The sequence below is a fragment of the Pan troglodytes genome, chromosome 22, assembly GCF_028858775.2.
Source record: "Pan troglodytes isolate AG18354 chromosome 22, NHGRI_mPanTro3-v2.0_pri, whole genome shotgun sequence".
NCBI classification, from domain to species: domain Eukaryota; kingdom Metazoa; phylum Chordata; class Mammalia; order Primates; family Hominidae; genus Pan; species Pan troglodytes.
The window spans coordinates 22390432-22408666 of record NC_072420.2 but is presented as its reverse complement, the minus strand read 5'-3'; the positions used below and the strand labels follow the sequence as shown (position 1 = coordinate 22408666).

The window sequence follows — 18235 nt, the reverse complement described above, 5'->3', positions numbered from 1 at the left end:
GATTACAAGAGCAAATAATTCAAATTGCAATATACAGTTGTTTGTTTATCCCATTATTTTCTACCTAGCTAAAACCAATAACTAAAAATCTCATGTAATTATGTATTAGCATTTTACATTATCTTGATATTTTCTTCATTCTCACTTTGAAATCTGAATACATGCTGCGGTTTAATTTAAACCCCCGTTGATGGTAGACTTCTGATAAAGGAGGAGCTATGTTTTATTCATCTTTGTGTCCATTATCACTCAGCACAAAACCTGAAGCTTAAGGTGGACCTAGTATGGTTTTTAAAACTATTTTCAATGAGGTTTTACAACATAAACATATATGAATTATAATCTTAGTTTCAGTTTTCATTTGTTTCACACAAATACCTATGCTGTCATGCATGGACAATAATTCAGAAATCCCAGGGCATCTCTGGAGAATGTGGATACGCTTGAATAAAAGTATCTTTAAATGCTTGAGTATAAATAGGTCCCAACAGTCTCTTCTTTAAACCCTCTTATCTTATAACTAAGGAAATTGAGGACCCAGGGACACATAACACACTATTAATTAGCATATTAGCTAGTCCTATTATTCTAATACTAGCATATCTTGTATGAGCCACTCTGCCTTACTGTGCTTTGGAAATATCCATAGTGCTCATTTCTCATAAACTAATCCTATGATACAGCAAATGTTTTAAAATATTAATGAAATGCAAAGAATAAAAGTCCTAAATATAGTTTCATTAAGATAATATGTTGCCTAGCAGCCTAGCACTTTTGTAGGACAGTGGAAGAGGCCAGAAGGTCTCATATAAATCATATCTTGGCATGCTTAAGTTTTTTTTTTTCTTCATTTAGATTCACATTTAGAAAAATAAAAAAATCATAAAGTAAATTTTGGTTTAAATAAACAAATTTTAATTAAAAATATAACAAATGTACTGTAAAAGTGTAAAGTATTTATAATTTGCTAATGATGTTGGTCTGAAAAAGAAATATACTGTAATAATGGAAAAAAGTAGAAAAAATTATTAAGGGAAAAAGGTTAAATAAGTTATTGGCATCACTTCCTCCTTTGTGTGTTCTCAATATTATCAATGCTTTCCATTTTTATTTTTTTAGAAAGTGTGATGGAAATAAAGCGACTTTCTTAGAAGCTGCCTAATATCAGCAAATGAAGTCAGTAATTTGTGTCAGAGTCAAGTTGCCTTTTATTGTTGACTGCCTTTCATAATCCTTTTTTCTTTTTTTTTTTTTTTCAGTTACAAAGTTTAGTAAATTCCAACAACGGTATGAATAGTTTTAAAAAGGTTGTTACAGATCCAGGAATTGTATAGTTTAACAAATATATCAGTGGGTGTTTTTTTTGTTTTTGTTTTTGTTTTCTTTTTATTCTATTATGGGAATTTCTTTCCTTTTTATTATTATTATACTTTAAGTTTTAGGGTACATGTGCACAATGTGCAGGTTAGTTACATATGTATACATGTGCCATGCTGGTGTGCTGCACCCAGTAACTCCTCATTTAGCATTAGGTATATCTCCTAATGCTATCCCTCCCCTCTACCCCCACCCCACAACAGTCCTTTTTTCTTTTAGAAGTTTCTGATTGGTCTTTCCATGAATTTCTTGACAAGCACAGTCTATAAAAATGTAAAATAATATGGATAACTTATGTCTATTCTTGAGAAAATATTTTCTTTCTGAAGGCATTCTCGATAAGAGAATGCATCTTGTTTCACAGTTACCATTGCATTCTATCAATATTAATGTACTAGACATGCTCCAATAGAAATATTTTGTCAATAAGAATATCTCATACATTCCACTAAGAACAGCTATGTCCTTTCAAGCATCAGAGACTCTCCAATATTGATGCTTCATAAATATTTATTGAGAATGATGTTAAGTTTCTTCCTTTTAAAATAGCATGTATACCAAATTATTTTTAAATTCCATGCAGTGACCAGAGGGGTTTTGTGAAAGCTTGACTTACATTAGCCCTCCCATTTCCCAAAACTCACGTGGTTATGTACATTTTTAAATTTATTTTAAAAACTATCCTTGTCATGCTCCTTTCTTCCAGACAGAAAATAAACACTATTTTGATAAGACAGCATATTAGTACATTTCACTGCATTTAAAATACTATTTATAGTTTATGAAAATGTAAAATAGCCTAACAAAACAATTTGAATAAGAAATGTAAACACTACATATTTGAGACATAATCATAAATATTATAAAGAAATAAAAAATCTAAAGTGATATCGACCAATTACTGATAATTAATATTTTTCAGTTGATACTGTGTTTTGAGTTCAATGTTGCAAAAAAAGAAAGACCATTTTCAGGAAAAGCAATATCAAAATGATGAAATATACAGCACTGTGAAATATCCCGTGATTTCCACTAGATGTCTCCAATAACTGACTGAATGTTTCCTATATTTCCTCTAAAGCTATGCATTAAGTACTGAAATGTGAACTACATATATATTTTGGTCTTTATCAAAAAATCATGTTTCAAAGCATGCAAAGTTATTTTAATGAAAATACAAAGGAAAGTAACTTACATTCAATATCAAGGTACATGCTCTTTTGATGCCCTCCAATTCTGCTTGCAGCTTCACAGTCATATCTCCCTGAATCTGACAACTTCACATCTTTAATATGCAGTGATGAGCTTCCATGCTGCCCTTTGACTTCGATACGGCCGTCCGGGCTCTGTTTACATCGATTCAGGAAAAAGAAAGATTTTATGCTTGTGTGTGCAAAATGGTGACCAAACATATAACATTATGTTACTTCCCATGTTTCTCTGGCAAAAAGAAAAAAGAAACTGTTCCTGATGTAGAAAGTATTTATTGTATAGCTAAGAATAAGTTTTTTTTTAAAAAGCACACTTTTTACATTCTCATAGCTTCATGAATGTTTCCTGTACCCTGGCTGTATAATGATAAAAAGCATTTCAATGACTCCAAACAAAACCCAATCACTCAGCCTGATGTTTAAAGATCTCTCATATGGTATCACCTTTGTGTCCAAGCACACTTTACAATTTGGATACCGTCAATTCCAATTATTTTGAATTACTTGTACTCTCCACAATATCCTGTGCTTTGAATAAACACTCTTCACAGACCTGTTTTACACTTTTCCCCTTTTTTTCTCTCTATATTTACATGGCAACATCCTACTTTCTATCCTTTAAGTTACCGGCAAAATTTCACATTGTATTAAAAATAGTTCCTGATTGCCTAAATAATTATGACTTATTTGAACTACATAATTTTCTTGGAATAAGTTGCTTTTACTAAAGTCTTGCTGGAACTTCAGATTTCATCCCATAGTGTGATAGTATAGTTGAACAAATGTAAGAAAATATTTATGGTACTTCATGTAAAAGTCACTTAAATTTCTAGGACAGAAACAGTATATTCTAATATTTTTAGAAAGCAAATTATGTTATAGTGAAATTTACATGCAGTTGAGTAAAGAAAATGTACTCCTTCAGCTATTATTTACTATGAGTTAAGCACTTGTACTTAATTAACTTTATTGGAATATAACAACAAAATACATTATTAATAATGCAAAGCAAATTATTCATTTTTATAAAGGAAATGTAATTATTTCACAGTATTGAAAAGTAAATTTTAAAGTTACATGATATTCGCTTGAAAATAAACATGTTCTCTTGTAATTACCTGTCATACATGATATGGCTTTGACTTGTGAAAAACTATTGGTGTATATAGATGTTATTAGTAAAAATGTTTGCATTTAAAAGTTATTATCAATATACCTGAAATTATTAACATAAATTCTGGAAAAACAGACACTTTGCCCAAGTGTGTGATTCCTAGGAAAGTTAGAAGCCATTCTCAGGTTCATCACTGGCTCTGTAATGGTGCACAATATGCATTTGAGTCAAATACTTGCACTAAAAGTCCAAGGTCATTTTCTATTTTCGTTTCTGACATTCTAAAGGACATGTCTCTTTGTGCTACAGAAACGCATTACAAATATCTGAAAGAAAATTCATTTATATCTTGGCTCTGATTCAACACCTACTGAAGATTCATTTAAGACATCTGATATTTGATTGAGACAGGTTAATGAGCATTTTTGCTGTCTATCTAGTATTTCCAGGTTCTATCACTGAATTAAGTAAGATGATTAGAAAACAAAGTGTCTGACTGTACATTATTATTCCATCCTTTACAAAAACGCGCTCTCTGAAATTTGATTTGATGTTATGTTCTTTGCCTTTCTAGAAGGTCAGTTTAAGAATTGCTTATTTAAATGGTATTTCAATATTTTTATAATATGGTTATTTTTAGAGTTTATTGTCCTTTCAAAAATCCCTTAATCAAATATCCATGTGATAACCACTTCTTGAGTTTATTTGCAACTAAAAGTTTTTGTTGACAATTTTAATTGTCAAACAATTGAAATTATATAATGTGTCATTATTTATAGGTTATTTTTTGTGGCCTCACCTGACTAGACGTTTATTGTCAAATTTAGAATCCAATTAGAGTTCACAGCACATTTGAGGTGGCCAGTATTCCAAAACTTTCTATTCTTTCTACTGTGTCATGGAACATTTTTAGAGTCATTAAATCCTTTGGCCTTTTGGGAGATTGATGGATCATCTCACTTAACCATTCAACAATTATTTTGTGCCAGAGCGTGTGTGTGTGTGTGTGTGTGTGCACGCGCATTTATTTTACAATAAGCAACCAGGCACTGCGATGCAGTGCTGAGCAAACTGTAATAGTTTCTACCCTTGGTGGCATTAAAGTTAAACAAACAAGATAGATACTAATTTTACAGTACAATTCAAATAAATGTGAAAAGCACCAGGTAGGCAAACTATATCTTTCTAGGAGTAAGTGGAAGAATGGGGTAGGTATGTTTCCTGACAAACCAAAGTGTGGATTGTGATCTGTAAATAGTGAAAGAAGGGTGGTGTTGAGGGAAGAATTCCAGGCAGATGCCCTAAGAGGACATAAGAAAGATATGAGAGAAGCAAGAATATGCACAGAAGACAGTGGGGTCATGTGGTTCTCCTGATGATGGACAGGTAAATAGGGACCATAGGTAGAATGCAAGATCAATGCAGATACACAAAAGAATATGCACCCCATTGTGGATGCCTTCTATAGGTATTCTGTTTGCCTCATTCCTAATGGCATTATTTCTCTGTTGAGTAAGTAAACTCAACTTCAAATACTTTGAGGTAAAGACAATGCATAACTGCTAAATATGTAGACAGAAAAACCAACACTCTCCAAAGGTTATTAGAATTAATTTATCCAAACTACCTTCTCAAAACTGTTTTAATATATCAAATCCACCAGTTTCTACAGTCATACTAAGAATTTTAAACAGAAATACTGTTTTCCCTCCCTGTAAGTTTCTTCTCTTTACTATTAGCAATAACGTTCTTTCCTCTGGATTTGCTCCTAGCTTTCTAAACTTCTTCTTATTTCAATTTCATGAGCTGACCTCTTGTATAATTACCATTTCACCCAGCAGTGTAAATGATGTCAGAAAGATAAATACATGCAATCAAAGTTCTTCACTTAGGTAGTTTTCTTATTAGGTCCTCCTGTCTTTCTCTTTTCTCTGATAATAAAATCAAAAATGTATTCAACAAATAGGAATTGAATGTAATAGTTATAAAAGGCAATACATACATATGATAAATTATACTTGTTAGACAACATCCAAAAAGCTTTACATTTACTAGTGTATTTAATCTCCGTGACATCACTATGAGGCTGAGGCTAATATTTCCATTTTAAGATGAGGAAATTGAGAAATATTCAATAACTAGCCCACATCCCACAGCTTATAAGCTTTAGCAGCTGAATGACCAGGTTGTCTAGCCCTGGAGTTCATGTTTGATTATTTTTGATATATGATTTACCACCTGAGTACCAACTGTGAGTTTGAACTATGTATGTACCGCAGCTATGTAATAGACACTTCGCTGGGTTCTGGGGCTAGAAAAACGCATTCACTCAAATTGAAAAGTGGCCATTTTTACCTACTAAATGTGTTTATTTCATTAGTGATTTTTCTAATTTTTGTTTTTAAAATATGTTATTCAATTTTAAATGAGGATTTCAAACACCAAAACATGCCAATAAGATGTTTGAAACATTTGATGGCATGTACAATATTTGGTTTCAAAAATTAGACACAAAACATTTATTTTTGATGCTTTAATGGGAATAAATTAGCACATTTACTTTTACATATAAAAAAAGAATAATGGGTAAGAAAGCAAAGCCCTTGGTCTCTCAGGTCATAAGGATCAGAGGAAAAAATGACAAATTATAATGCATGCTGATATAGATGACATTCAGAAAGGAAACCTAATTTGGTAGACAAAGGTGAGGAAGAGTTTCTCGTAGGTATTTATGCCAAAACGGAAGGACAAGTCATAATGATAAGTCAGGAACTGTACTGGCTATGTAATTTTAAGGGGCAACTGCAAAATTTAATGTGGGGGTTTCTATTTAAAAACTATTAAAATGTCAAGATGATGATGACTGCAGCATATTAGCTCAAACTTGGGGTCGTTAAAGAGTGCAGAATCTGCAGTTGCATGAGTTGTACCCCTACAAAGTCAGCCCTCACCAAGAAAAAAGTAAGAAAAGTGGGAAAAAAATGGTAGCTATGTGGGCTTGAACTTGAGGGAAAAAAAGCTGTGTTGAAAGAGTTTAAAGGGGCTCACTGGAACTATCAAATTAAATATGAAGTTGAAGGGGTAAGATATGAAAGAGTTAGAGAAATAAACAAGACTACAATAAGAAGTACCAAAGCAAAAGAAAGACCAATAAGATCATGAGAAGATGCTGAAACTCACTAGCCATCAAGGACATTTAAATCAAAATCATGATACCACTTAGCATTCATTGGAGTGGCTACCATGAAAAAGTCAGATAGTAACACATGTTGGCCAGGATGTGAAGAAATTGGCACCCTCATGCCCTGTGAGTGGGAATGTAAAATGGAGCAGATGTTTTGGATAAAATGTTTGACAGTTCCTCCAAATGTTAAACAGAGAATTGTAATTACATTCCAAAGAGAAATGAAGATATATGTCCACACAACAACTTGTACATAAATGCTAATAACAGCATTATTAATAATGTCAAAAAGTGAAAACAACTGAAATGCCTATTTACAGGTGCATGGATTGAAAAAAACAAGTGGTATAAACATACAAAGGAATACTATTTGGCCAAAAAAAACCAAAATGAAGTACTCACACATGCTTCAACATGGATGAACCATGAAAATGTTACAGTAAGAGGAAAAAGCTGATAACAAAGGACTAGTATTGAATAATTCAATTTCTTTGAAATTTCCAGAATAGGCAAATCTGTAGATACAAAAAGTAGAATAATGTTTGCTTAGGGCAGGCAAGGGAATGGGAGGTGGTGGTGAGGAGATTGGGGGGTGATGACCAAAAGAAGTGATTAAATGATCCAAAATTGATTGTGTTTATGATTGCACAACTCTAGGAATAAAGGCTTTTAATTGTACAGTTTAATGGGTGAATTGTTTGCTATGTGACTTATACGTAAATAACACTGTGAAAAGGTAAATATCAGTTGAAGGTTATTGGGTGTTTTACGAACAATTGGAAATGGACAGGATAGGTTTTAGGCAGAGGAATAAAGTAGATGCACTTGTGATTTAAAAAGATCACTCACACTGCAGGAAAAAAAGTAAATTAGAGAGGGTGCTATGGTCTGAATGTTTGGGTCCCCTCAAAGTTCATATGTTGAAATCCTAAGCCCCACTGTGATGGTATTTTTGGAGGTTGGGCCTTTGGGAGTTGATTAGATCATGAGGGTAAAGCCCTTGTTATTAGAATTAGTGCCCAATAAAAGAGCCCACAGAAAGCTAGCTAGTCCCATGCACCATATAAGAACACAAGAAGAAAACAGCATCTTTGACAAAGTGAGCCCTCAGCACACCTCAAATCCATCCTGCTAGCACCTTGATTTTGGACTTCCCAGTCTCTAGAACTGTGAGAAATAAATTTCTGTTGTTTATAAGCCACTTTACGGTATTTTGTTATAGCAGCGTGAACAGACTAAGATGGTGGGGGAGGGAGAACAACTGGAAATACATTATTACACTGATGACATGCTGGGAAAGGTAATGGTAGTGAAAATGGAAAAGAGTGAGTGGATTCCAGAAATATATTAAGGTGGAAGTGAAAGTGTTTTTAGTAAATGACCAAATGAGAAAGTGTTGATGAAAGAAAAGAGAAAAGAAGTATTTCTTGCATTCTGTCACAGACCCTTTAGGTATAAAATGTTATCTACATTAGTAGATTGTTACCTCTACATAAAATTATACTATGGCTGTATACATTTATATTTTAAAATAAGTACCCATATTTTAATACATGTATACAGTCTGTTCCGTATTTCATATTCAATACTTTAAAAATAATATTTAAAATTAAAATATTATGATAATAAAGCTTTAAGTAGAATAAACCTTTTAGAGATTATTATTTTTAAATTTAAAACATGAGACTAGAGACTAGGTGGGTTCCAACAGACAGTTGTCAAAATGCTGGTTTTCAAAACATGACCTGAGTATTTATATTATTGCACAGGCATCCTACCTACTTTAATGTAATATAATAGTTAGGACCATAAATTGCAGAACCAGAATGGATAGGCTTATATCCTGGCTGTGGCACCTATAATCTCTAAGGCCTGAGATTAACTACTTTACTTAGTGGTACCTCAGTTTGCTTTTCTGTATAATGGGTATGATAAGAATACAGATTTCAAAGGATACCCATGCAGATTAAATGAGTGAATATTTGGAGTTTAGCATCTGTAAAGTACATAATAAATTGGCTAAAGCTACTGATATGCAGATCTAAGCAATAAATATGAGTTTCATACACCCATCTATTTCATTGTGATTTCCAAAAGCATTCTACATATATTCCATCTCAAAGTAAAATAATAACTTTCCCATACTCTATTTAATTGACAGTTTATTTTGCTGCTAGACTTTTCTCTTGATCCAATGAACCACGTGCAAATAATTTATAGTATTTTTCCATGGCCAATACATAATATATTTAGTAAAAGACAAAATACAATTAGGACAAATAACTACTATAGGAGGAGACAACTGCTATAATAAATAATAAAACATTTCACATAACTCCGTGTCAAGGTACATTATCAGGATGATGGTTAATATAAAAGCCCAGATTTCACCAGCATGTAATATATCGATGTAACAAAACTTTAGTTGTACCCCCTAAATCTATAAAAAAAATCACCAATAGATAAAGAAGCCAAGAAGATAGTCAGATCTAAAATGTACATTTTGAGGTAAAATTTACTTTCATGTCACAAAACTATGAAAACCGCAAAGAGAAATCTGAAAGAATGAGCCAAATTATATTATGAAGCTCTTCCTTTTAAAAGTGCGTTATAATACGGTCAGAGATATGGTGATAATGTATGCCACATAATTGAATTCACCCTGTGAACACCGATACCATGTTATTAAACCACACTGCTCTCAAGTCATACAACTAGTCATTAGTAAGTATTGACTGCATTGTTTCAAGGTTTTGAGGGAGTCATACATCATATGGATCAACTATTTTAAAATCGAAAATTTAAAATGTTTTGGTATCTAATACAAAGTCAAAATTCCCTACTGGAAAACAGATAAAGTGTGATACTTAAAACGTGTGAATTGGAAGGGCAAAGTATTGATAACTATTGAAGCTGGGTGACATATACATGGGATTTGATGACACTATTCTCTAGTACTTGTCTTCTTGTAAAATTACATTTTGTATTTTATCATGGAAATTTTCAAACATCACACCCCAGATGGGATTTTCCCTGCAGGCTGTTTCCTGAATTAAGAGAATATGTGGAGCAGATCAGAAACCAGACTCAGGTCTAGAGCATGATGCTATAGCATACTTAAAAGAGACCTACAGACTTTTGTATTGAAAGCTACTGAGATTTTGATGACATTTTACTGAAGAATTATGACAGCACAAGTGGACTAATACACTCATTTAGTGCTGGTTGCTTTAATCCACATCTGGTGAGAATTAAATAAGATTAGGCAGGCTCCATGCTAGGTACATGATAAATATTGTTAAAATCAGTGATATAATTAGTACCCAGTGCCTAAGCAGTATAGTTAATCTAGTTGAAATTACAGACAAATGAGAGGTTTTTTTTTAAGCAAGAAGCACAATATCCTACAGGAGATGCTACAATATCATATGATATGCTTGTAACAATATGTGACGTATAATAACTATTAAACAAATGTTAACTATAGTCATTGCGCTTGTCCTTTAGTATGTTTTTACGTAAATCTCCCAAAGTGGAAAAATACAGTAAATACACTATGAAGAAACTCAGAATATTTTGGGAACATTCTTCTCTATGCTTCTTGCTCTATCTACCAGGACAAATAAAAGTCCCATTCTGAGCCTTTGTCCACCCCATACTCAGCATGGAAAAGACACAGTTCAGGTCAAAGGATATATTCACCTTTTTCCTGCCTAAAACGGGAAACAGTACAAAGCTTTTTCAAAGAACTAAATATATCAATCGAGACAGCAATCCCACTACTGGGTACCTACTCCCCCAAAAGGAAGTCATAGCACTTAACCTTTGGATAGATTATGGTGCTATGTCTTGATTTTGCTAGTCATTTTCTGCAGTATCTACTATGCTACTAATCCCATCCAAGGTCATTTTCAGTATTGAAAATGTTGTTTTTTCAATATATACAATTTTTATTTGAGCTGTTTTATATCATCGGCATCTCTCCTTGTTGTGCTTGTGCTTTTCTGTATCTTCTAAATACATATGCAGGGCCCATTAAAACAATGGATCAGGTAGTGTTCTCGCCTACTACCATCATGTATGTCATCGATGGTATGTTTCTATTGATACTGTTTCTGTTTTTTCTTATTATGGGTTATTTTTTTCACCTTGCATATGCCACGATTTTTTAAATTTTATGCCAGACATTGTAACTGATATATTTTGAGTGCTATATGTTTTGTATTCCTTTATGTATGTCCAGTCTCTCTTCTGAGACATTAAGTTACTTGAAAACAATTTTATTCCTTTGAGGTTTGCTTTGAAGCTTTGTTAGGTGAGTTGGGAACAACTTTTAGTTTAGGGCTATTTTGGCCACACAACCAAAGCAACAGTTCTAGCATTCCAATGATTCTTTCCAAGGCCTTGCATTGTTTTTACACACACACACACACACACACACACACACACACACACACACACGCACTAAGCAATAATTAGCTCAAATCTCCAACGGAAAGCAGTGAAGATCTCCGGAGGTATTTCTCTGTGTGTGTGTGAAATTCTGTCGTCTCCACAGGACTCTGCCCTTTCAGCTACCCCACTGTGCGAATTCCAGCACACGTTGTCACCCAAACTCAGAACACTGTCTCCTAACAGGGAAAACAACTGAAGCATTCACCCTGTGCTCCCGCCTGAAATCTCTCTCCAGGCAGTAGGCTTGAGCAATAATGGAGCTTACATCACACGTTTCTCTTCTCTTGGGGATCAATGTGCTGCCCATCATATTGCACATTTTGTTTTGTTGTTGCTGAGGATTTTTAAGTTCATTGTGCAAATCAGGCCCCACTTCATCCATTATGGAAGTTCTAAAAAGTATTTTAAATTGTCACTAGTTCCATAGTTAATGTCAGTGACATCTAGTGACCACATTTTGTCACCAATATGAGATTTCTTATGTTATAGAACACATCCTTATTCAAAGTATTAATTTTATTGGACTGATACCATAAAATTAAAAGTATCTGGCAATATATACATATATAGATGTATGTGTATATGTATATGTACATATTTATGTATACGTATACATACACATGTATATATATGTGTATATATGTATATATACAGGCTACACATACATTTTCTTTTTAAACAATCACATTATGCTAAATACATGTTAACATACCTATGTCATTAGATGTATAAGAAATCTTATATAGTCTATATGTATAATTACTGTTGTATGTGCTGATATTATTATAGCAAATATATGTTTTATTTTGAATATGGAGACATGCTGAATGGTTCATATGCTTTATTTGTCATGATGCCTTATAACTAAACATTGGGTGAGAAGTTCAAGAAGGGTAAAATATATCTATATTGTTAGCTTTGAATGATCCTCAGGCTGTCTTGTTAACTCATGTATAATTGATAACAGATTTATATTTAAATAAATATGCCTATATTTATTGGAAATATTTTATACAGAACATGAAAGAAACATCAAAATACTAAAAAAATTAAAATCTGAAAACCGCAATTTCATCAAATTATTTTTGTTATAGAGACATAGAAACAACCTATCTCTAAGAGATGAGTGGCTAAAAACTAAAAGTGTGGATAACAAATAGATGAACTTCACTGAGTTGCTTTTCAGTTTTGTTTTTGCTTTTCGTTGTCTTAGTGTAAAGCAACCCTCCATGAAGAACAGGTAATTTATACAAACACTCTATATACAAATCAAGCTTTTTGTGATTGTTAGAAGCCTTCAATTAAAAGATAAGAAACTCTTCAGAGAGGATCTAACAGAAGTTATTAAGATAAAATAATGTATAGGAGAAACAGAGTTGGAAATGTTGATAAAATGTTACGCTTTTTAAGCAAAATCAGGAGTCTTATTAAAACACCTTCCCAGTGTGGGATAAAATATACAATGCTGCAACAACCATAAACCATTGATACAGTATGGATTTTGTAAAAAAAAGAATTAAAACAGTACCAGGAATAGTATATTTTCTATATGATACCTTTTCTATAAAAAATCAAAGAAAATCATGTGTCAGACTGTGATGAATCTTTAACGTATATCAATCACCAGATGATTAATAAAACACTATGGATATTTTCATTAAAGGTAAGTCTGGTGACAGGGGCGCTAAAGACCCACGAAGCAGAAATGGTCTAGAAAATCATATGTATCTTTGCTAAGATATAAAAATGATGAGAAACAGCCTTTTTCCAGCTTGTAATACTGTGTTGGGATATGCAGGTATGAAAAGTGTTCGAGTATTTATAGTACAGGGAAAATTGCAGCAAATTCTATGAGTGGGTATTTAAAAAGTATTCTACCTAGTGGTAATATCTGCAATATGACAACTTATGATGCTGATCTAAACAAAGCTAGCCATGTTTCCAGTAACATAGAAAGAGGTAGTTATGTCACAATAAATCTCCAAAACGTTCTCTATAATACACACAACAAAAGCATGCAGTTTCATTGCTCTTTAATCTCTTGCTTCTATAAACTTGTGTATGATATGTTAATTATCACTTTCTCTATCATTTGGCCCCAAAAGAGATTCTAGTTTATAAACAAATTATTCACTAATCAATCAAAAATTACATCTATTTATTCATATGTTTATCAATGAATATGCTACTAGAAATTTAATATAAATTTGTGTTTTGTTTTAAATTTTGGTTCCAGTATTATCAAAGCTCTTGTCACTCTACTGGGTATAGTGAACTTCGGAATTAAATGCAAATATCCATATAGAAAATCAACTATAGTGTGTCATATACATACTTAAGCTCTGAATTGACTTTTCATTTTGTAAGTTGAATGACAGTGGACTGAACTTTATCCTTAGTTTTTATCTAAAGAATCCAACAATTAACCTAAACATATTCATAGTTATTACCTGTTAAAAATCAATAGTCTATCATATAGATTTCAGTTTGACAGTTCAAGCACTCTCTCAGAAAATACAAAAAATAATTAGAAACTTCAGTAAGCATATTAAAGTTTTGAAATAGTTTTTACTGAATTTAAGACTTGCAATTTGCAGTCTTCTAAATGGATAAATTACCACTGAAGAGTTTGCAATGCCCTAGGATTGATGGAGGAAACATCAAATTTCATTGATTCATTAATTGATCTTAAGAGTAGGATAAGCTGGGCATGGTGGCATGTGCATGTAGTCCCAGCTACCCAGAAGGCTGAGGTGGGAGGATTGGTTGACCCAGGAGTTCAAGGCTTCCATGAGCCTTGATTGCAGCACTGTACTCAGCCTGGGTGAAAGAGCAAGACCCTGTTTCAGGTTTAAAAAAAAAAAAAAAAGTAGAATATGAGGAAAAGCAGGTTGTCACAGCAAATGGAAAAGTGGTCTATCATGTAAAGCCATTAAATAAGAGCAGAGAATTCCAAATTATATGAGACTATTAAAGGCTTTTGAACAGAACATTTATATTATATGGCTTGTTTCAGGTGAATCAATCTAACCATTTTAATGAAAATAACAGGCACAAGGGTGGATGCATTAAGAACTCACTGTTGTGTTCAAACTCTGTTCAAATAAAGCAAACGCTGGTCTGTAACCCATCCAAAAAAAAAAAAAGTTATTGAAATAACGCAGGCAAGTAACAATGGTTTGGGCCAAGGCAGTAACAGCTGTTTGTTGAAAAGTAATTGAATTATGGATATATTTAAAGTAGGGCTAATAAAATTTGCTAAAAATATGAATTTCTATAATCTGTGCTTCAATACCGCACAATGTACAATTTACCTATATAACAAACCTGTACGTGTATGTCTGAACCAAAAGTAACAGTTAAAAAATGTATTTCTAGCCAGAATAAAAATAAATAAAAGCCAAAGATGTTTTCAAGCATTTTCCTAAACAGAAAAAGACACCACTTAATGAGAATGGGATGATTGAGGGAGAAGCAAATCAAGGGGAAAAAGAAGTACAGTATTGAACTGAATATTTTAACTTTGAAAGATTTATTTAATATCCAAGTGAAGCTGTCTGGTAAGTCATTGGACATAGAAGACTGGAGTTCAGTAGAGAGGTCCACAGTTGAAATTTGGAGATTACAGAATCCAATTGATCATTAAAGCCGTAAGACTAGATGAAATCACCAAGGACTCAGCATCATTAGAGAAATCCAAGAAAAAATGGCAGACTAGGGTGCCCAATTATTTAGATGTCAATTAGAAGACAAAGAATGATCAAAAGAGATTGAGGAAGTGAACAGCATAGTAAGAAAAAAACCAAGAGAGTTCACTAGAAGCCAAAAAAAACATGGTACAAACAGAAGAGGTTGTTTAACTAGGTCAACCATTAGGTTTCATAAAGTGAAGGTTATTGGTAAGCTTGCCAGAGAGTTTCAGTGGAGTGGTAAAATCTAACTGGAGTATGTTCAAGAGATAATTGGAAGAACAGGCACACACATAAATATACACATACGTATGAAGGATGTGTGTGTGTATGTGTGTGTGTGTGTGTGTGTGTGTATCAAGAGAAATAAGAATAGCTTTAAATGTTATGGTAATGATCAATGAGGTATGATTATATATAGGGAGATGAATTACTGGACTGATGTTAGAGTGGATGAAATCCAGACTCCACATGAAAACTCAGATATTTCATTCATGGTAACATACAGGTTCCAGTGGGTATGTGTGCAGGTGTAGTAGTCAGGATTTATTAAGATTTTCTTCTGTTTCCAACTAATTAGTAAAAGAGGAAGTGAATCATCAGCTGAGCTTTTTGGTGATAGAGGAGTTTTGTAAATTTGAGAATAGATAAAAATTTATGAAGTAGTTATCTAAAACAGTGGTCAAGAAAATGAACCAAGAAAAGGTAGGATGAGTTCTAGGTAGCAGAAAGAATTTACGTTATGTTCTGGATCATAATTTTAAATACAGACCACTTAAAATTACTGTGGGATTTTCTTCAGCTATATTCAGCTGTGCTACTGCATGTGGAGAAAGAGGATAAAAGTAAATTAAACCATGACTTGTGTTTTGCCAGAAATGTTTCTTTAAGCGAAAAAAAAAAAACGACTGGCATATACATAATGCACTGATTATTGTAATAGACAGTAAAATATAAGTTGGTGATTGAAAGGAGTGAACAAGGTAAGCGCTATGAACCAGGGGTAAAATGTTAGGATTTATGCATACTAGAATTTTACTATTCCTACTTATTTGAAAGAGTATGAAATACATTATCTTATAAGTAGATATATTATTGTCAATCTAAAAACCATGTAACTTCTGAGAAAGAAAGACTTAGATAGTCAGGCAAAAACTTCGTGGATTACAAAACAGAAGCATTGATGCTATCATAAGAGATAGATCATGACAATATAATATCATAGCGAAGAAAGATTCTTACCTAAGAGTTTTTCACCCTCTATAAACACAGCTACTAAACATACGGTTGATCTTATAAATGAATATGTTCATTGAATATATCTTTTTAAAATGTATTATGTCAATCCCTGAGTCAAGAGAAATGAATCCATTGCAACTTCTGTGTTAAGGCAATTTTTGTTATAATGGATTCCATCTTATTCATTAATTATTGTGAAAGCAGTATTATCTTACGCACTGGTTTTTGTTGCATGCTTAAGCTCAACAATGAAAGTCATCAAATGTATTCTTTTGCTGCAATTTTTATTAAAATGTTTGCTCAGATATTTTCATAGATACTATACTTACTTGTATATAATTTATTCAAATTGTTTTTCTATATATTTTTAAAAATTGAACCAAAATGCATTGCTGTACATACATTCATTCAAATTTATTTAATCTTGTTGTTTAAACATATTTAACATTATTCACTAGAATACCACATACCTAACTCAAATTACATTACTAGAAATTTGTTGTTTTTGTTAAGTCTATTAATATTCACTGATATATTTAGACTTCTTTATAGTGATACGATTTTATATTTTCTTCAAGTGTAGTAGTCGACTACTTCATAAGCAGATGTAAATGCTAACTGAATTCTGTATGTAGAATATGGTATTTATAAGAAGAAAATAATATATGTTTTGCTGCAAAGCCTTATTAAAATCACTTTTAGTATATAAATAACATTTTCCCCCAAACAACTATCATAAAATTGTAAACTACTATCACATTATCTTATAAAACTGACGACAGTTTTTTTAAGTGAAAGGTCTTATTATAGACTTCAAAATAATAGTTCATTAGTAAATGATGCTTTTAAAAAGACATATTCAATTTAAAAATATTATCTAGAATTATTTCAAAAATAATTTTTAAAATGACATTTTCAACATATGACTAGACTTTTCTGAAAATCTTTATTCAAGCTGTGTGCAGAAAAAGATTTCAGAAAGTTGTAAATGACTGAAAATCCACCTCTCAGCAAGCTCAGAAGCATCAAGGAAGATTTCTAACAGGCCTAATTATATTCTACCACCTACATCAGATGGGGAATAGAAGTATCCATTTTGCCTACTGCCCAGCAGGGACCTATGTTATTGCTCTTGGGGCATTAGTATGAAAAAATGCATTAGGTAGATCTTTAAAATGTCATTCAAATAAAAAATCCTTCAGAAAAGTCCATTATCTCTGTTGAAAAAAAAGAAAAAGAAAAAAGAAAAACACACACACAGCGTGAAAATCTACAGGTGCCAGGAACCGGTGGTATGCTGTTCAGCATTCTTCTCTACAATCAGAAATTGACTTCTGTTTTCAATTTAAAGACATTATCCAAATAACCTTGGCTTTCCTTACTAATTGATTTATATGGAAAGCTAAACGGAAGAAAATTGAAGAAACACTCCCTCACTATACAATGTTATTAGAAAATCATCAACTAAAAAGTTAGTAAATATCTAATTTATATGAATTAAAAACTATCTAAAAATTTATAATATTTACCGAGCCAACTGGAAGACTTACAGAATAAGGGAATGTTGCAGATTGAAGGAAACGTATTTATAAATGGTAGACTTGTACCAGAAAAAGTTATAACAATTTACCTGCTATCACAGAGCAGATAAATCAGTGTTAAAACTACCACGTAATACTAGTTCATTAAGCTCTATTTTATATAAACTTGGAATGCCAAAACTATCATGATTAGGAAGACATGAGTCATATGAACTAATTTGTTTTATGTAACTTATTCTATATGTAGTTGTATTTAATATCAAAACCGTAATAATTTTTCTAAGTAACAAATGTTTCATGAAAGTGGATGTGCGTGTATTTTTGTGTGTTGAGTGTATGTGTGTGTGTCTGTGATAGAATAAATAAAGTAATTTCAAAGACAGGATCTCTATAGGGCATATAAACAAGAACCATTTCTGGCCATT

At 32.3% G+C, this 18235-nt stretch overlaps 1 protein-coding gene across 5 annotated transcripts in view; it reads right to left on the bottom strand.

Annotated features, from left to right (window-relative positions):
* The window catches only part of NCAM2 (neural cell adhesion molecule 2), a 548173-nt gene that overhangs the window by 167496 nt on the left and 362442 nt on the right, over positions 1–18235 (bottom strand). For all 5 annotated transcript variants that reach the window (XM_009446220.5, XM_054675113.2, XM_531397.8 and 2 more), the window contains one exon: positions 2573–2723. In XM_009446220.5, coding sequence (XP_009444495.3) covers positions 2573–2723 — 151 coding nt within the window. The remainder of the gene's footprint in view (positions 1–2572; positions 2724–18235) is intronic.